General features: G+C 33.6%; 1 protein-coding gene across 5 annotated transcripts in view; it reads right to left on the bottom strand.

The window, feature by feature from the left end:
* kat-60L1 (katanin p60 ATPase-containing subunit A-like 1) overlaps window positions 1-21,683 on the bottom strand; it is a 322,513-nt gene that overhangs the window by 23,287 nt on the left and 277,543 nt on the right. For 4 of the 5 annotated variants that reach the window (XM_081727140.1, XM_081727155.1, XM_081727150.1 and 1 more), the window contains 2 exons: window positions 13,135-13,277; window positions 4,424-4,533 (listed from right to left, as the gene is read on the bottom strand). In XM_081727140.1, coding sequence (XP_081583266.1) covers window positions 4,424-4,533; window positions 13,135-13,277 — 253 coding nt within the window. The remainder of the gene's footprint in view (window positions 1-4,423; window positions 4,534-13,134; window positions 13,278-21,683) is intronic. The other variant, XM_081727146.1, reaches the window with a different exon arrangement.

Below are 21,683 nucleotides of genomic sequence, written 5' to 3'. Positions count from 1 at the left end.
CTCTTAGCAGTACCGTGCTGTGAGGGGGACGAGCGGAGCGACGGCCTCGGGCACCGAAGTAAGGGGGCGCAAAATTCGGGAGGAATAAAAGAAAAGAGGAAAAATTATGCATGAGGGCGCCGCCGTATACTCTCGCCCCGGGTGCTGATTTTTCACAGCACGGCACTGTTTCTTAGGACTCCGTGCAAATCTATATTATAAAATTGAAAGTGACTATGTTTGAGACTCTTAATCTCTTCAACCGCCCGACCGATCTCGATCAAATTTTTGACACAGATGCGGCTCTGGCCTGGGAGTGTTTTCAGCTATTCACTTTGACGGTAGAACTTAGGGGAGGGGAGGAGAGGGAATTATTAAAAGAACTAATAAAACTTAATAATTCTTGAACCAAACGACCGATCTCGATCAAACTTTCAACATAGATAAGGTTCAGACCTGGAATGTTTTTTTTTATCATTTCACTTTGATGGAGCAACGTAGAAAAGAGGAGGAGTGGGAGATACACTAAAATGAACATATACAAAAATAAAAGTGACTTTGTTCGTGAGTTAATAACTCTTGAACCACCTAATCGATCTCAATCAAATTTTCAAAATAGATAGGTTCAAACCTGGGAAGTTTTTTGTCATTTCACTTTGACGGTAGATCTTGGAGGAGAGGGAGGGGAGGAGGGAAAATATATGAAAATGAAAAAAAAAAATGAATATGAAAATGAATAACTCTTGAACCACCCGACCCAACTCGATCAAACTTTCAATATAGATAAGGTTCGGACCTGGAATGTTTTCGTCATTTCACTTTTAAGATACAACGTAGGGGAGGGGGGTCGATATATATATATATATATATGTTAAAAAAATAAAATAAAAGTGACTCTCTTTGTGACTTAATCACGCTTAAACCACCAGACCGATCTTAACCAAATTTTCAACATAGATGAGTTTCGGACCTGGGGTGGTTTTTATCATATCATTATTACTGTAGAACTTGAGGAGGGGGAGGGGAGAGATCTATAAAAAGAAATAAAACTTAATAACTCTTGAACCACCCGACCGATCTCGATCAATTTTTTAACATAGATGAGGTCGAGCCTAGAAAGTTTTTTTTTTTTTATTTTCATTTTGACGGTAGATTCTAGGGGAGGGGAGGAGAAGGGCGATTTATATATATAACAAATAAAACTTTACTCTTGAATCACCCAACCATATTGATCAAATTTTCAGCATAGATGACATTTGAGCCTAGAATAATTTTTGTCATTAAATCTTGACGATGCAACGTAGCGGGGGAGGGGGGATATATGTAAAAAATAAAAATGAAAGTGACTGTCTTCATCATTCTTGATCCACCCGACCGATCTCGATCAAATTTTCAACATAGATGAGGTTCGGGGCTGGGAAAATATTTGTCTATTCACTTTGATGATAGCACTTAGGGGAGGGGGAGGAAGGAATTAAAAATAAATAAAACTTAATAACTCTTGAACCAAACGATCAATCTCGATCAAATTTTTAACATAGATGAGGTTCGGGCCTGAGGTGATTTTTATCATTTCACTTTAACGGTAGAACTTAGGGGAGGGGATAGGAGAGGAAGATATATAAAAACAAATAAAACTTAATAACTTTTGAACCGCCGGACCACTCTTGATCAGATTTACAACCTAGATGAAGTTTAAACCTTAGATAGTTTTTGTCATATCACTTTCACGTTGTAACTTTAAGGTGGGGGAAGGGAAAGACATTTAAAAATGATCGATATTAGGATCGAATCTATAGTTTTCGGGGTCGCTAAACGAACAGTGACACTTCTGATGCCGTTTAAATCCAAATTCAGCCCCGCAACTTTGGGGAAGGGGAAGGTGATATATATAAATTGATCGAAATGACCAATATCAATGTCGAATTAATAGTTTTCGGGGTCGCTGAGATGAACAATGACACTTTCGATGCTATGCCCCGCAATATGGGGAGGGGAAGGTGATATATAAAAATCATTGAAAATGACTGATATCAAAGAGCGCTTTAGTAATAGTAAAAAGTGACTGACTAACGGAACATATTAGTATTTTTTTTCTTAATTTAACCCAGCGAAGCGGGTAATTGATGCTAGTAACAAAATAAAAAAATACAGTCTTTTATAAATTCTCAACTCTTTCTATCCCGATTAACTTTTTCGTATTACGTCGTATTTCATGGTTCACATTTAAACATTCCTTAAGCACAGTAAATCGAAAGCTATAAATGACGAAAGGAGAACATAAGTGATTAATTTTTATATACTATAGCGCCTAATTTTGTAGATTTTCGTATATAGACGTACAAGATTTGCTTAATAAATTAGTAGAAATATATGATGATGACGTATGCTAGTTCTTAAAAACTTCCCCGTTTTTTTTTTTTTTTTTTTTTTTTTTTTTTTTTTTTTTTTTTTTTTTGTCATTTGTCACTTTAATGTGAAAGTCTTATGAATCAATTAATGCCTTGTGGTTATATATTAGATTCCAATATTTGTTAAATTAAAATGCTAAATTAGATATTACCTTCTATCAGTAATTAAGTCTTCTTTGATATATCACATACCAAGTGCAATAACCGCTAAATCATATCCTTATACTGAAGTTTTACTGACACTTACTATAATTTTATTTCTTCTCTCTGAAAGCATGATTTGGCTACGATACGCTACTGCATTTCTCTTGCAAAATAAGTGCCAGATGTTTAATTGTCAAAAATATGTTTAAAAGTGTGTGATTTTAAAAAAATCTCAACATTCAATTCTTCAAATACTTAATAGTAGCCACTTTCTCAAATTGGTCCTTTCCGCAGTTGTGGAGTTGTACGGGCAGTAGTTTTGGCATTATGTTAAAAGTTGCCCTCGTAACCAATGGAAAATCTCACTACTTTTCTTTCCTTAGTGCTTAAAATATAATTGCTAAATGACGATTGATGGTATCTAAATACTTAAAATAGTCTTTTCAGTTGAAGTTTCCATCCATCCTAAGAACTATCTGTATATTGGAAAGCAGTAGATGCATTGATTTTGCATAAAATCAGATTTTGCAAATTTGTTATCTTTGTAAGGATGTGTACTCTCATCAAAAGGTAAAATTGTTGACGCTAGATTGAAGTATGTTTTTACTTACTAAAGTTTGATTTAATAGCTAGATGTTTAAACACATAAATTTGCAAGAATAGGATTTTTTTCCGTAAAACTATTGACCTCAAATGCATAGAGCTTTAAATTTCCAATACAGTGTAGTATAATTAATATTATCACAATATAGAACAAACTATAAAGTAAGAGAAAAGACAACTTATATCATGAAGACCTCTCTTATTAAGAAAACTATTTAATTTGACTCTATGATCAATCCATGTTAGCTTGACTAGGTCGAATATATGTAGATGTAGATTAATTCAAGTTCAGGACAACATTTATTTACTTATTTTGGTTTTACTTTTCTTTTCTATCTCTAATTACTCAATAGTACTTTTACTTTCGAAAAGATCACAAATTAAAGAACATAAATTTATGTATATTTTCATGGACAGCATATCATAAGTTTAAGTTTTTTGTTGCAAAGTTGAGCAACTAGTGTTAATTAACTGGTATTGATCAACTTAAAGTCCCTTGAAGGGCTAATACGTTGATACTAGATCATATTATTTAGAACCGTTGTCCTCGTTGTATCATGAGATATAATGCTTATAATGTTAATCCAGTATATATAACTTTATATAACTATATACAGGGTACGCATAAAGCCTTGCCCTGAACACAAAAATTTATTACAGAAGAACCGTTTGACATAGTAATGTAAATACTGATCAGTTACATAGGTTAGTATTACAAGTTTTTTTTTTTTTTTTTTTTTTTTTTTTTTTTAAGACCACTTACGTTAGACCACTTCAACGTGTAGCTCGGAGAATGTCTAAGCATTGCGCTTTCTCCTGCTTCGATGCCATTTCGCCAACTAACCCGCGCACGCAAAGTAACGTACGGCGTCACTCTTGGGTAGCACTAGTGCCATCTATTGGTCTTAAAAGAAACTTGTAATACTAACCTATGTAACGGACCAGAATTTACATTATTCTGTCCAACGGTTATACCGTAATAAATTTTTATAATCAGGATAGGACTTTATGCTCACGGTGTATATAACTTTACCACAACTGCAACAATGAGATTTTCTTTCACATCACGACGAAATATTGTACGCATATCTTTTTTAAGTTTTCTTTAGCTGCATTGCACTTTTTCAATAAGTCTCACACAATGAAAACTGCGAAATTCAGAAACTGCGATCTGTCTTCTAAAAATATATATAAGATCACCAATTCCATTTTTAAATTTTACTACGTTCACAAAAAAAAAAAAAAAAAAATCCTTAAGAAACATTTTATATCTAATTTCAAGTTACCTGTTGGTAAAGGGATATACACTCGCTTCTCGAACCTCCTCCTGAAAGCTTCATCAATGTCCCATGGATGGTTTGTGGCTGCTAACACCATGATGACCTTCTCATCACTACTGGAATACAATAATGTGATATTTTCAGTATTCAGTCTAACAGTGTATGTATTTTCAGAACAATTCATATTTTTAAGTTTAAAATTAATTAATTAGATGTTTTAAAGGTTTTTTTTTTTTTTTTTTTTTTTTTTTTTTTTTTTTTTTTTTTTTTGCACAGAGCTTAATAATCATGAAATAATTTCCATTTACTCAGAAAATAAAAGGTTATTAAAGAGTAATATCTGAAGCTTGTTATACTTGAAATATCTCTCTACATTGTGTTACCATATGTCTACGTCATATTCTTACGTCTAAAGAAATTTTATAAGGTTATTGCACGCCCTAAATTTTCCAGATAGTACCAGCATCGTATCTGTAAAAAAAATTAAGGAAAATTCATCTCTATATTTGGAAAACTTCGGGATATTCCTTTAAGTCCGTTCTCGCTACTATTTCAATCTAATGCTCTTTTTGATTCGTTAAGCAACTTGAACAAGGTAAGTTTTATCATTAAGATGAGTTAAGAGTGAGATTTATCATTTATTTGATTGCTATGCTGGATCTCGATTTCTTCACTCTATATTCTTAAAATTCAAATAGCGTTAAATATGACATAAATAATGTTTTATATTTTGTTTTGTCACATCAGAAATATGTAGCCATGTCTTATGTCTCTTTCAACTTTATCAATAAATCTCCTATGCATGTGTATTTAAAGCTCTTAATTTATATTTAAAAATGTCACCCTCACATCTAGTGGTGCTATTCAGCCGGTTCGCACCAGTTCGGGCGAACCGGTTGTTAAAAAAATTCGAGTTTGCAGAGCCGTTTGTTGTACCGAGGTAAACAAACCTATACACACACACACACACACATCACATCACCAAGCCAAGCGTGAAAGAAAGAAGCCAAACAAAGTATGTGTTTAAACCTGGTAGAACCCATTTTCAGAATTTGAAAATTAAACCATGCAGATTGATTGTTCTCATAAAATTTTAGTTTGTTCAGGATTTATAAACAATTTATACCAAAAACAAAATGGGTGGTAGCAACTTCACGTAACAGAACCCATTTTCGGCAATCGAAAATAAACCATCCATGTAACATGTCTATATATCTTTGGTATTTCTATTAGCATAGCAAGTGTGTGCATTGCAAATTTCAGTTGGAAGGAAGAGCTTGTAAAATACAATTTTTTTTACAGCCAAAAACAATTGACCTATTTGAAAAACATTACTTTGCTCTGTACATACGAGAAGATTAATGGAGGATGGGAGAAATGGTAAATTTTATTTTAAGTATCTTTGTTCTTAGAAATTCTTACAGCTACAGGGTTAAAGGTGCGATCTCTCAGAATGTATAGACGTGTATTCCTTAATCTCAAATGATATCTATGCACTAAGTGATGTAGTGAGGGTTATTTATATTTAAAACTCATATATACCATTATTAACAATTGTCGATCCATTGTTGGATGAAGGTCTTTTAAATACTTTTTGACAACCGTCTATCTTGGATAATTCGTTTCCAAGATATTCGAAGTGCAACGTACTTCCATCATCCCATTTGTATGCTGTGTAGGTCTCTCTCTCTATATCTATCTATCTATCTATCTATCTATCTATCTATCTATCTATCTATCTATCTATCTATATCTATATATATATATATATATATATATCTATATATATATATATATATATATATATATATATATATATATATATATATATATATATATATATATATATAGATAGATAGATAGATAGATAGATAGATAGATAGATAGATAGATAGATAGATATAGATAGATAGATAGATAGATAGATAGATAGATAGATAGATAGATAGATAGATAGATAGATAGATAGATAGATAGATATAGATATAAAGAAAGATAGAGAACCGGTTGTTAGAAGAAGTAGAATAGCACTACTGCTCGCATCTTAAGCAAATATTCAAAATTATTAATATATTATGATTTAGTTCATGCAAATATAAATCAGGAGATATTATTTTAGTGTTTAAATTCCGATATAAGTAGGGCTTTTAAATATCAGAAAAAGAGGTTATAAGAATAATTTATATATATATATGCGCAGTGGAACAGTGTCCAGTGACTGCAGCAGACGGAGGTAGTGTAAAATGGGAGACCTCTCAGATTTTCAAAGAGGGCAAATTGTTGGTGCGCGGTTATGTGGAGTGAGTGTGACGGCAGTCGCTACTGTGTTAGGTGTGTCGCGTGGGACAGTGTCGAAGGCGATGACGGCCTACACAACACACGAGAAAACCACATCGGGAAAGTGGAACAGTGGGCGGAAGAAAATCATGAGTGACAGGTCACAACGGGTATCAAAGCGCATTGTCACGCAGAACCGTCGTGCCACTGCAGAGCAAGTGACGGAGGAACTCAATCAGCACCTCCCCCACCCTGTTTCGACAATCACAGTCCTCCGCGAATTACATGACATGAAACTACGGGGTCGTGTTGTACGGGCCAAACCGCTCATCAGGGACCATAACGCTTTCGCACGCCGCAAATGGTGCCGCGACCATGCAACTTGGACCGTTGAGGACTGGAAACGTGTGATATGGTCGGATGAGTCATCCTTCACCCTATTCCCAACCACGGGCCGTGTTTATATGTGGAGAACGCCCAAAGAAGCTTATGATCTGCAGTGTCTCCGCCCAACTGTGAAACATGGCGGCGGCTCGGTGATGCTGTGGGCCGCCATATCATGGTTTTCATTGGGTCCTGTGGTCACACTTAGCGAACGAATCACTGCCAACGATTATGTCGCAATTTTAGGAGACCACTTGCATCCTATGGTCCGGATGTTGTTCCCGGACAATGACGCCATCTTCCAGGATGATAATGCACCCATTCACACAACTGTTGTTGCAGTGTGGTTTGAGGAACATCGGGATGAAGTTCAACACCTCCTCTGGCCCGCCCAATCCCCAGATCTCAACATAATTGAACATCTGTGGTCCGTCTTGGAAACACGACTCCGGCGACGATTTCCACCTCCATCCTCTCTCACAGAACTGGCCGATGCCCTGCACGAGGAATGGTGTAAAATTCCACTTGCTAACATTCACGACCTCTATGCCTCCATCCCACGTCGCATCAAGGCTGTTCTGAAGGCGAAAGGTGGCCCGACACCATATTAATCTGGTAAGTTGCAATTTTGTTTAGGTGTTTCAATTTTCTGATCACCATCTGTATATATAAATGAGTCACTATGTTTGTGACTTCGTACCTCTTGAACCACCCAACCAATCTCGATCAAATTTTCAACATAGATGCGGTTCGGACCTGGAATGCCTTTTATCATTTTACTTTGACGGTGCAACGTAGGAGAGGGAGAGGGGGAATATATTTAAAAATAACCGATATTAGTGTCGAATCCATAGTTTTTAGGGTCGCTGAGATGAACAGTGACACTTCCTGTGTCATTTAAATCCAATTCAGTCCCGCAACTTGGAGAGGAGGAGGGGAAGATATACAAAAATGATCAAAAATGACCGATATTAGTATCTAATCCATAGTTTTCGGGGTCGCTGAGACAAACAGTGACACTTCCAATTCCGTTTAAATCCAAATTCAGTCGTTTGTGTCCAAAATGAAACGCATTTCCCTTGTGTGAAGAACGAATATTTTGCTAATTACAAATATTTCGAACTACACTTCTTGTAAGTAGTTATTCAGAATTCTAAATAAACTTCCAGTTTCCTAGTTGTATATACGAAACACTAATTATGGTCTAATAAACATGTAAATAGATACATACTAAAGGTGCAAATAGGCACAAATATAGGATCTAGGATTGTCAATGTTAATCTTACAGGGAAGACTAAAATAATCTAATGCACGTAGAATAAACATAATCTAATGATTTTTTATGTTATTTATACTTGGAAAAAATAATAAAAATGTAACAGATTATATTAAAGTTAAAGCTATAAGAAAATAATTGATTGAATTAAAAATTAAATGATAGAAGAAATTCTTTAAATTCCCTTTCTGAAGAAAATTTTATCCTTAATTAACTTTAAAATTAATCGAATAAACTTAAAATTAAAAATGACAATTTTCACTACTATACAATGTGAATTGTGTTTATTTGTGAAAGTTAGTGTATGATTTAATGAATAAAATTAAGGGCGTTGGGAAAACTAATCGATTATTATGAAAAGTTCTGTTTTCATACAAAACTCATAATTACGAGACTTTTGATTGATTGAGTTTTATTATGGAAAAAGAGGGATAACTTGAGGTCAAATTTCTTATGAGACAATATACAATATTATATTTAATTATGTATATTAGTGCATAAAACAGAGGTATAAAATTCCTCCTTGCTAAAGATGGTTATTTTCGAAAAAATACATAAAAATGTTATTTTTCTTGATCAAAACTTTCAAAAATAAGAATTGTTTGTAGTATTTTTTTCCATCATGTTACTCATATTCATCAGTTAAAAATTTGCTCGTAACTTAAAATTTTCGCAATTTTTTCGGTTTAAAATGTTCCGGAAAATGTTATTATACCAATAATTCTTTCACACAATTCAAAGAAATGAAATTAAATGAAATCTTTGAGCGTTACGTTCCACGGTTATACCGGCTAGGCTAAAGGAGACGGTGATGATGAGAAATGAATGAAATAATGGAATGAAGAAAGTAGGAGGAAATGGGAGAACCCCGAGGAAACCACGTACACGGTGTTTGCCCACCACAAAGTTCACTTGGCGCGAGTTGGGATCAAACCAGGGACCCCATGCACCAAAGGTGAACGCTCTACCATTGAGCCACCGCGGCCCACAATTCAAAGATATCTCACTTGTTTTTATTAACAATATAATATCAGTACAAAAACTGAAAGAAAATATCAAGCAATATATTTTAATACCGGAAAATTCCATTACTGAATTTAGTATTTCATAGTAAGCCATGCTCATTATCAGTTAAGCAATTGAGGTCATTTCAGGGTAATCTCTCACATTCTAGTACAGGTAATAACAGAACCAGCTTGATTGCAGCTTAGGATCTTAACATGTTGTGGTATTTATAAGACGTAATCTTTAAGAAAAGTGTGAATAGTCATGATAAAACAGAGGATAATGCGCAAATATAGAAGAGCTACAGAAGAGCTTTCAAAATAAGAAAAAAATTATACAGCATTCTGACATTTGTCTCTACCGAACTACTCAGCAGTTTTAGAGATCGTTAAGAAAAATTAGAAATAATTAATATATGTCGCACTTGTTTCTTGAAAAGTAGTTAAGCTATGCATTGCAACAACATGAAGCTTTTATTCTTTCCAAGTGGGAGATTGGTTCCGAGAATAGATCGCATATTCAGAATAAGAAATACTTTTGCGACTACGTAAGATGTCGCCTGGGGAAAAGGACCACGGAAAAATTAAATTTCACTTACTGTTCAGTGAAAACGGAGGTTTTCCTCTTCTTCACAGACAACACTGATATGTAAATCATACCAACAAATACAATAGCCACAGTATGAAATAAGCAACACAATATGAACTGTTTAAGTTGATTTAGAGTTGAGTGTCCGGTTCAGCAGCGAAGCTATGTAAGACGTATGCCTATAGCTTAACGTGGGATCCCAACCACATCAGCTCTTACAGGGAATCGAACCCTGGTCTATATTTTGTTAGTTTGCCAGAAGCTAAAGACAGGTACTTTGAAATATTCACTACAGGATAATGGAAAGTGAAAATAAAAAAACAAGACTTAGCGAAAAACTGAATTGCCAAAGTAATCAATTGAATATAATGAATAAGGCACAGATCAATAGATACTTTAGTGAATTTGTAATAGTAACTTCTTCTGTAACATCCATCTCAGTGATAAGTATCTCTAATATCCTCCCATTTTAGTGACTATTATATAAAATTCTTTTAAGGAAGAGAGAGCAAAGTATAAAGACTCTATAATTTAGTTGCTGCTACTTATTTGAGTTATATACCCTGATTTTAAAATTTTTAGTGAGGCAGTAAGCCCCTTTAAAGAGACCATCTAATTTTAGTTATAATTTTGGGTGTAGCATAAAGAAGTTCTACTGTATAGATAACATTAACATGGGTTTGAAATTCAACTTTAATTAGATCTAAAGAGTATAGGTCTACCATCAAATAGTACGTTGAAGTTAATTTCTCTGAAATGCAATAAATGCGTGGTTCTGAACTTAAAACAGATGGTATTTAGCTTTAAAAAGAAAAAAGAAAAAAAACTAAGCAGAATCCTTATAATATGGAAAAGTTGGCATTCTAATACCTAAAGTAGTAATCAATTACATATTTTACCCTACAGCTTTCTGCATTATTTTTCGAAACAATTACATTACAATTAAGTTTTCTTAAAGGTTTACCGTCCCACTGGTATATCCTTTAGGCTATAGAAGGGCAGAACAATTAAGTTATATGTAAAATTTCTATGATATGAAATCTTTGAGTTTTACGTCCCACGGTTATGTCGGCTAGACTAAAAGAGATGGTGATGATGAGAAATGAATGAAATGATGGAATGAAGAAAGTGAGAGGAAACGGGAAAACCCCCGAGGAAACCTACGCACACGGTGTTTGTCCACCACAAAGTTCACTTGCGCGAGCTGGGATCATACCCCATGTACCAGAGGTGAGTAAAATTTCTATGAGAATCAGAACATAAGTTATATATGATATTTAGAGAAAAATTTCCTAAAATGTTTCAAATCAGATGCTGTTTATAATATAGAACATCATTTGGTTCAGGTTTGTGCAGCAACCGGCCAGGCGAGCCAAATCAAGTTTACTTTTGACGTTTTTCCGTGAAACAGCAATGGAAATGTCTTCCATACCTCGATTATTCGGCGTGAAATTCTCATCAGCCTGGCAATACTTTGATAACGCCCAGTCGTCTACTTTCCCCCACTTTTACTGGTATTCGAAACACCTCATCAGTAAGCTTAGTCGATATATGATATCTACTATGCTACCTACTTTCTGTAGAAAAAGATTCATGTTTGATAGCACTATCTCTCTAAGTAACTGTTTCCAGACATAAAGTAAATCCATTTCAAAGGAAAAGCAATGGTAACTCATGTCCAGTACGAAAGCAAGATTTTTCTTCCATGAGCTTTCGATGCCCCTTTAGCAACTTTGTAAGTTTTTTCCTTACTCAAAAGAATTATTGAAAGTGATTTTCAAAATTAAATAAACATGTTTAAAATGTGCAATTTGTTGAAGAAAATAAGTAAAACTCCGTAGAAAATAGACTTTGAAAATTTTTAAATGGCTTCACATCGAATGGATCATTGTGAGAAACTGTACCAAAATAGATGAAGAAATGAAGATTATAGTGCATAGATCCTGAGAATGTACAACACTAGATATACAACGTTAGATATATTTCCCTAATAAGTTCTCTCTCTCTCTTTCTCTCTCTCTCACACACACACACATATATATATATATATATATTCAGTGGTGGAGCTCCCTCATGACTTTGTGGATAGAGTCAGCGGAAGCTCATACAGTTCGAATCCCATTTTAAGTTGTGGACCTTCGTTTCTTATAACTCTGCTGTCGAAGGGACTCTAAACTCAAATCAACTCCAATTCCATACTCAGCAAGAGGTGAAATTGATATTCAATTTTGTGGTTTGGATTTTCTATAACAAATAAAACACCCGGCAGACCACAACTGTCTATTTTATAGAGTGATCGACATATACCAGGCCTTACAAGAAGACGCATATTCATGTTAAATGACATTAGAAAGTTCAAAGAGAATATTCTAGAACATTTTAAAGATGTAGCAAACTGTAATAAGATTTTAGATCTCCAGAGCAGAGAAAAGTATATTAATAAAAAAGGCTTCGTATAATTATCAATACATTCTATAAAAAAATGAAAGTGAAAATAAGAAAGAGCAAAATACTTAGTTCTATTGTTGATTTCATTGCACCTGTAAGTGAGATTTCTGGTAGATTACCATTAGTTGTTTTCAATTAACTTAACGATTATTTTATAGTTCAATTTTCAGTTTATGTCATGAAACATCCATATCTCACTAAATCAATTAGAAATCTCTGATCCATATTCCGTATAATAATTCTTATTGGTTTATTAAGATATTTCCCTTACTACTATCAAAAAGCGCATAGTTTCAGTACGTAAGTCAAATAAGACCTAAAATGAAAATATTCAAATTTATTGTTCATTAACGTTAAACAGGCATACAGAATACGATGGAAATTAGTTTATCAAAAAGGAAACAGACAAAGCAAATAAACTACAATTGATCTTGCATTGTTTAAATCACCAGTCACGATTTAATAGTAACAATAATTTATATACCTCTATCGAAGTTAATATGACGCTCTCACTCCAGTTAATGGCTATTTTATTTGTGAAAATTGCGCAGTAAAATGCAATGCAATTTTTTAGATAATTTTCTTTTGTTTAAAGTATTCGCTATACCAATTAGCTAAATATGAGACACTAAAGACTTGTTGGAACTTTCATAATACGAGGATAAAGTAATCTAATAAAATCATTAAGTCTTTAGTTGCTTTGAAACTCGAATAAATGTGAAATATCTCAATTTCATACCTGGGAGAATTAAGCCCATCCATTTGTATGAGTAATTCAGACTTAAATCTTCGAGATGCTTCGTGTTCAGAGTCCGTTCCTCGTTGTGAACAAAGTGAATCGATTTCATCAATGAATATCGTACTCGGCGCATAAAATCGAGCCTGTAATGGAAAATAAATATTATTATTACAAATACTTTTAAATTTAACAGTATTTTAATGAAATAGTATAATAAACTATTTAAAGTATTTGTCACACAATTGTAAATATCCACGTATCAAATGGTTCTTGTTTAGTTTGTAACCGACTGTAACTGAACTGCTACAGTTGTTTGTTATTCTTTTCATGTTCTGCTAACATTCAATGTTTTCTTTTACTTTGTAATTATTTTTTTATATGTAATTCCTAAGTTTCAAGTATGTTGCCCACGAATAATGTATCTGCACCACTTCAACTAAATTGGACGCAATAGATTCTAACTTTGGTGCTTATTTTCTTTTTTTTTTCCACATTTCAATTGTGTATATATATATATATATATACATAAGAACTTACGTAATATATATATATATATTACATAAGTTCTTAACAATTTAGTATTTTTAAAAAATAATTGACAATTTAAAATTAGATATAACGGTGATATATAATATTAATTCTGTTATTCACCAGACATAGAGCTATTGTATTTTGTGAAATGTCTATTCTTATCTAAAATGGAAAAATAAAACCGAAGTGGTCCTAATCGCGATTCTTTGAATATTGTCGACAGTCTTTATTAATTGAAAAATTGTATTTATGTCTTCATTTCTTTTGAGATTGTATGTTCTCTTAAATAGAAGAGTGTACGATTCGGAGAACTAAATATCTCTGAAGCAAAACAATATATATAGTAACATCTATTAGTGACTGCAGATTAAGCTTAACCTATCATGCTTCAATATAATTAACGTATTCAAAGAGATTTGTTACTACAAATATAATTAATGCTGCGTTTCATTAACATTGAATTGAGTATTTTTTATAAAGATGGAACAACTGAATATATAATATGATACCCGACAAAAGACAGTTTTGCTGCGAAGACATTAATTCTTTGCTCACATGGATCAAGTTGGATATGCTTACTTATTTAAAATAATTACATTCATTGAATGCAAAGGTTTTAATCTTCTATATGTGTTCTGATCTGAAACGTCAGTGCCTCTATGATTGTTTGAAATGCTATCTACTTTCCCGGAAGACTACAAACTTACAGAATAGCAATTCAATTTTCAAGATATATAATAATTGGGTGTACTTATGTTTATGTTACGATATAATACGAATGAGATATTAGGATGAATTGGACATTTATCTTATCAGAGGTTTCCTACATATTTTCTTTCAGGCTGAATTTTAAATATATTTATTGTTTGGATGCTCATTATGAATTTCTCTCCCTTATGGGGATTACCCACGTCTAGTAACGTACCTGCAGTCTGACTTTACGAGATTCAATCAATTGTCATACTGTTGTGATTTAGTATATACGGTGTACTTTACAAGCATAACCCGATTTCGACAAGAGGATGTGCATTTTTACAAGTCAAGACAGTGTCAGCAGATAGCGCAGTTTTATAAGTCTCCAGATAAAGAAGTTTTTCTTGGTTACTTTTAAGAGCAATCAATTTTCATAACAAATTGTCCAAGTATTTGCATTATTAAGTTCTTAGAGACTTGCCAATTCTTCATCTGTACGCACATAAAAGTACAAGATGGCATAGTGAGAAGTGGGGAGAGTTGTATGTTAATGAACTAGATCCACCGATGAAGGTACAAGTGAATACTGAAACCGTTAACATTTTCAACTTACTGTGAGTTTTTCAGATATTAATCTTCAAGACTTTTTCAGAAGTCTTAAGGTTATTTCAGTAATTCCATACATTTAAAGCTTCAATTCGTAAGACCTTTTCAGAACATCAGAGAATGTATGAATGGATTAACTGCTTCCTCTCTTTATTTAAGAGCATTTCAATTGATTATTTAAAAATCAATATATCTATTTCGTTTGATCGCTAACAATTAATAAGTTGGTTGTCAATGGTAGACTCTGAGTTCGCGAGATAAGTAGAAACTAAGTTCTCTTATTTGACGATGCTGTAAACTCTGTGTGCTTTGTACGTCAAACAGGAACACAGCAAACTAATTGTATAGAGTCTCAATAATATCTCTGTTTACACTAACAATTTTGAGTTTGATTTTTGGATCAAAAGATCCAATATATTTCAATCAAAACTTTTCTTATACGCCTTATATCTGAAGAACTACATATAATGTATCCAAATCCAAACTATCATTTAACTCAGTATGATGTGCTTATTCCGTAGAAAACACGAAAACTCGATTTAATGTTCAAGAACGTTCATGAATTTTGAGGTCTCTGATCCGAAAACTAATTCTTGGCCACGATCGCAATCTTTTGATGCATTTTATGGATCATTCCTAAAATTTTTATGTTTTTCCGTCTTTATGCAACACAGAAATTATGAAAGACGGGACCTACAATTAACATGGGTACCGAACCACGACCAGAGCTGATAGTTAGCGGGTGAACAGATCATCAATCAAGATCAACTCTCACAATATGGGTCGTTCCTCATCACACTATCTCGCCTCCAAGAGAGCTAGGTTACGAGATCATGTTACTGGCCCCGGCTTCACATTAACAAGCATGAGGTGAAACCCATATAGGGATATTATACTTTCAATGAGTTGTTAGGTGAGACTCGAAACTTGACATCGGGCTTCATGAAAGGAAGTGGGTGAGGCCTTCTCTAGATTCTACATCAGTCAGCGTGCTAAACTAAGGAAAGAAAGCAAATATGATCAATTATTGTAACGTTGTTTCTCCGCAATTGAATGATTGATCCTAGTAAATTATCAAATATTAGCATACACTTTCATTGTAATTTTCTCGAAAAGAGAGAAAATCGAAATAAAATAATATAAACATGAATATTGGCACATGGGTAATACAACTGAATTATGTAAAAGAAGTTCTAAAAAATCCAAACTTCTTTTACAGCGGGAGAGGGAAGGGGATATACAAAAATTAAACTAACTGCTTTAGTGACTTCATCACTCTTGAACTACCCGATCACCAGGGATTCTCACTTCCCACTTCAATCTCGATCAAATTTTCAACATAGATGAGGTTCGGACCTGGGATGATTTTTATCATATCACTTTGACGGTGCAACTTCGGAGAAGAGGAGGAGGGGAAACACATAAAAATGATGACAAATGACCAATATTAAAGTCAAATCCATAGTTTTCGGGATCTCTAAGATGAACGGTGACATTTTCGATCCCGTTTAAATCCAAATTCAGCCCCGCAACTTGGGGGGAGTAGGAAGGAAGAGATATATGAAAACGATTGGATATGACTAATACCAGTGTCGAATCTATAGTTTTCGGGGTCGCTGAGATGAACAGTGACACTTCCGATGCCGTTTAAATTCAAATTCAGTCCCTTAACTTGGGAGAGGAAGAAATAAAAGTGATCGAAAATGACCGGTGATTAGTAATAGTAAAAAAGTCACTAACAGAACATATTACTACTTTTTCTTAGTTTAATCCAGTGAAGCGGGTTATTGATGATAGTTTTTTTTTTTTTTTTTTTTTTTTTTTTTTTTTTTTTTTTTTTTTTTTTGTAGAGGACTCCATAAAATATTTTTGTGGATTAGCCCCAGGAACATAGTTTTAGCTTGTACCGCACTGTTCTGTATTATTTATTTATTTTCTAAAAACCTGATCTTATAACAGTGTTCGGAATATCAAATTACAGGCATATTCACACAAACAAAGAGGCAAGTGAGTTTCGTTTCACATTGTTTAAAAAAAAATGGTAGAGTTACAAACGGTGTGAATTCAATAACAAAACAAGAAGTCATAAATTTGTAATATCCGGCTGCAATAGAGAAATCCATATCAAACAGTTTCTCTCTATATAAACCAATACTGAAACCGAAAATAATACTTCTTTTCACTGGTTGCGGTCTCAGTTGAAGAATAAAAGCTGAGTTGAAACCTATTCTTGGGATCCGGAATCAATATTTAAAAAGTTGTTTACCTCCTTCTATTACCGTTTCTGCTTTGTGAGAATCAAGATTGGAACAATAAATGGTAATAAATTTCTACTACTTCCGATTAAAATAAAAGTCGAATATAGAGTCTATCCATACTTTACTGAATCAATATAAAAATTGTTTCTGGGTATTTATTATTACGTTTTAACGCTGTTGGTATGTAGAAACCGGAAATCCCATATTTCCACTACTTTCTATTTGAACAGTTAAATATAGTTTACTGTAGATCTAGATGAGACTTGTCTTGGGATTCTAAAGCTGTATCAGAAAGAAATTTATCGCTATCTTCTACCGTTTTCGCTTTGTGGAGTTGATTTTGAAGCCAGAAGTGGTAACAGACTTGTACTACTTCTAGTTGCAATATACGAAAAAAGACTGAGATGAAACCTGTTCACGCGGTACGGAATCCATACCAAGAAACGTGTTTTTGCTATCTATTGCCAACTTCTTTACTTTGGCGATCAGTTTTGAAATTGGGAATCACGGATTTTCACTACTTTCACTTTGAATAGAGACACAAATGTCGAGAAGAAACTTTGCTATATCAAAACACTCATTCTTCCTGTCTCTTACCGCTTTTGTTCTATGAAGATTAAAATTGAAACTGGAAATTGTAGTAGATTTCTACCACTTCCGGTTGCAATAGAAGAACAAAGTCGGAGATGGAATATATTCTTGCAGTATGAATCCATAGCAAAAAATTGCTTCTCGCTACCTAGTAGCGTTTTTCCACTGTAGCGACCAGTGTTGAACCAGGAATAGTAGACTCCCACTACTTCCGGTTTTAATAGAGGGGTAATCGAAATAAAAACTATTTTGGGACAGTGAAGCTATATCAAGAACCCATTTCTTGCTATCACCTACTGTTTTTGCTCTATGAAGATTGATATTGAAACCGGAAGATGAAATGTATTTCTACCATTTCCGGTTTTAGTAGAGAGAGAGAAGATTGTTAATACAGTGTAGTTTTAATATATTCTTGGAACACTGAATCGATTGCCGAAAACCGCTTCATGTTATTATCAATTTTGTTCTATGGCTATCAATTCTAAAACCAAGAAATTCTGAGTATCAATCTAGCTACATGGTTAGCGTACACGTCTTCGGCGCGAGACCCAAAATTCGATTTTGGCGGAAGCTCATGTGGTTCGAATTCCACGTTAAACTGTACGTTCACGTCTCACATAGCCTCGCTGCTGAAAGGGACACTAAACACTAATCCAACAAGAATTAGGTATTTTTGATTTTTACTTTTACACGTGTTCAATTTGAAGTGAGGGATAACAGAAGAGATGGAATCAATTCTTGGGATGCATAATCGATTCCTAAAATCTACTTCTCGATATTCCTTGCCGATTTTGTTGTGATACCTATCGACAGGCAGACGGACATTATCGTTCTTTCCACACTTATGAACAGCATAGTTTTGGAAGTCTAAGACATAGAAAATAGAATCTTAAATTAACCATATGTAAAAGAACTGCAGATAAGTGCTGCATATCTATTCTGCAATCTATGATAATCTTCACTTACAGAAGCTGTGTCTGTTGGTACTTATAATATAGAGGAATTTGCATGAGCTTCTGTATCTAACATCTATTCCCACTATATCTCTAACTTCTTAGATCCTTATTTCATGAATTACTTTATGATCTTTACAGATATAATCATATTAATGTAATTGCTATTCTAAACTAAGTAGATATGAAAATATAATCCATTTTACAAGTCTTAAACCTACTAACCATGCAATTTAAATTTGTAAAGAATACCAAACTTTTGCAGACAAAAGTTTGAAAATCATAACGTTCTACTCACACTTTAAATGAAAAAGATCTCAACAGTGTTTCAGAACCAGTTTTCATTTGTATTGTAAATCGATAGATAGATTGCAAGCACGTACAAGTCACAGAATGATTCATTTATTGCATTAAAAGTATTTGAAACTTGTTCAGAATAGATTTCTTTTTACTGTTTACATGCAAAATTTGTTTTTCGTCATTTCTAGTAAGATTGCCTTATTGAACAAATGCAACTCTATTACTAATTTGATATCGTGTTACAATCAATGACACTACAACACTATCCAACAAAGATCAGTGAATCGTCGCGTCGGGTCATAGAAGTTCAAATTGACCTTTTGATGAAATATTCTTTGCGTGTCTTTTGAGATCACTCTAATCACGATCAACTTTCTGCTAATTCGCATGTCAAGGTTAGGTGATTTCTGCACGCGTTTGAAGTCAAATTTTCTTCGGATATGAAAAAAAAAAAAAAAAAAAAAAAACTCAACCAGTTCTTCCGCTCCGTAAACTCTGAGGAAATTGAAAATATCTCAAGTACACATTCAAAGATCTGGAATGTGTAGCATTTCACAATTTGTTGTGTATAGTGACTTGGATTTTCTTGACCCCTTTTCATTCAAGGAATCATGATAGCGTGTTTAGTTGAAACCACTAATCTTAGTTCCTAGTGTAGTTTGTACAATATCCTTGATTTATCTCTCACGTAATTATTAGTTTTCACGCTATAGTATCAACAAATAAGAAAAATATTTATCTTTCTAATTTTATCTTCTCATTTACGTTACTCTCTCTCTCACTTTCTCTCCTCATATATATAGTTAGTAAAAACCCCGAATGTTAGTATAAGCACCTAAAATCAGACCGCTCTTTATGTCGTAATCCAAGTTATCTATTTAGGCGGAAATGAACTAAATTAGAACGTACTACGCTAAATCACGAGATAACTTGATTTTTTTGTATTAAGTAGATTCTGACCATGAGTAGTTATAAGAAAAAGGGTTTTGCAAAATTTCATTTTCGTGAGCACAGATTTACCTTCTGAAATTGAATAAGGAAAATATGAATATTAATCGTATTTTTATATGAGCTTTTATCTCATATTGGAACAATGACGATTATGACACTCAACTATAGTGACGAAATGAAGTCTTTCAGTTTAACGTCCCATGGTTATGCCCTTTAGGATAAGGGAGACGGATGGTTAAAGCAAGTGAATGATGATGATGGAAGAATTGGTGGAATGAAATGTGAGAGGAAACAGGAGTACCCCGAGGAAAATCACGGACATAATGTTGTCCACCACAAGCTTACTTGGACGGAGATCAAACCAGGAACCCAACGCACCAGAGGGAAGCGCTCTATCACTGAGTTACCGGGCCCTCCTCATCAATATTGCAATAGTAAAATAATGACGGATTATAGTGTCTGGAACCGGAAGATTGTCCTTCTGGAATTCGAAGCTCTATCATCCTTAAAATACTGGATGTTAAACACTGTATTAGTATGGAAAATTGGGAATTCCGATTTCCTTTAAACAAGGATGAAATATGTGAATTGAGGGAAATTTTGACATCCGATTTCCTTCAAGTAATTTCATTTTTCTGCATTTCTTTACGTTATTTTATAATGTAGATATACGCTCTGTCTAATATATACTTCTGTACATTTGGAATTTCCAATGTATTATTGTAATCTGTGCTACTATATTATATTTTTTTCTATTCTTAATCTTAATCTTAATGGATGTAATGATATTTGTTCTGTAAAGCTAAGTAGATGTTTATTATTCTATTTTGGAGTTATTTTATTAAGTACTTTATTCTAAAATGTGGTTCACCATTTTATATCATCTTTAAGAAACAACACTGTTATCCTCTTGTTTAAACTGAAAATGCTTATGTTATGAGATCTGTATGGTGTTGTGTAAGACGAAACTCAAAATAGGGCCCATATCTTATGAAAGAACCATTTTTCGCTGCCTATTCATGCTATATTTGCTAAACAAACACATCAATGCTTCATTTTTAGTTCTTAAGATCTTTTTCGCATACCCATTTACATTTTGTAAGGATAGAAGATGCCTCAGTAAAATGTATTTTTTTTTTTTTCATTTTAGAGTCTGTAACCTAATAACGCTTTTATCCTTGAGATAAAAAATGGCATGGAGAATCACTAACAATTAAGCAGACAAACGGAATTTATGTCTGATATCTGTTTACTTCTCCACTAAACACAAAATTCACCTGCTTGACGTAGAATTTATATTTTCCTTTAAAACATCTTACGCGAAAGGACTTGAAAACGAGTGTGTTAGAAAAGACACAATAGACATCGAAAATAAATGAGTGCAACAGGGTTGCTACTATGAACATTTTTAGTGGTGCATTTCAGAAGACTGCTCATAATTCATTATCGATTTCTAAGGGGCAAAATGAGGAAGTAAAAGTTCATTCGCGAAGTCTACCACCAATGCAAATTCTCAATCAAGCTGCAAAAATGTAGTTCTTTTAGAACCCGGATAAGCATTACATCTAATAAAAATAGCTTTCAAGTTCTTCATACTTGGTGAAAATCTCATAACACTGAACACTCTCACAAATGCAGATGGTATCTGCTTCAAAATTCTCTGGAA

This window comes from Thermobia domestica, chromosome 1, assembly GCF_964235325.1.
Source record: "Thermobia domestica chromosome 1, izTheDome1.hap1.1, whole genome shotgun sequence".
Taxonomy (NCBI): Eukaryota; Metazoa; Arthropoda; class Insecta; order Zygentoma; family Lepismatidae; genus Thermobia; species Thermobia domestica.
Note: the sequence above shows the minus strand (reverse complement) of the source record. Positions and strands in the feature narration are given on the sequence as shown.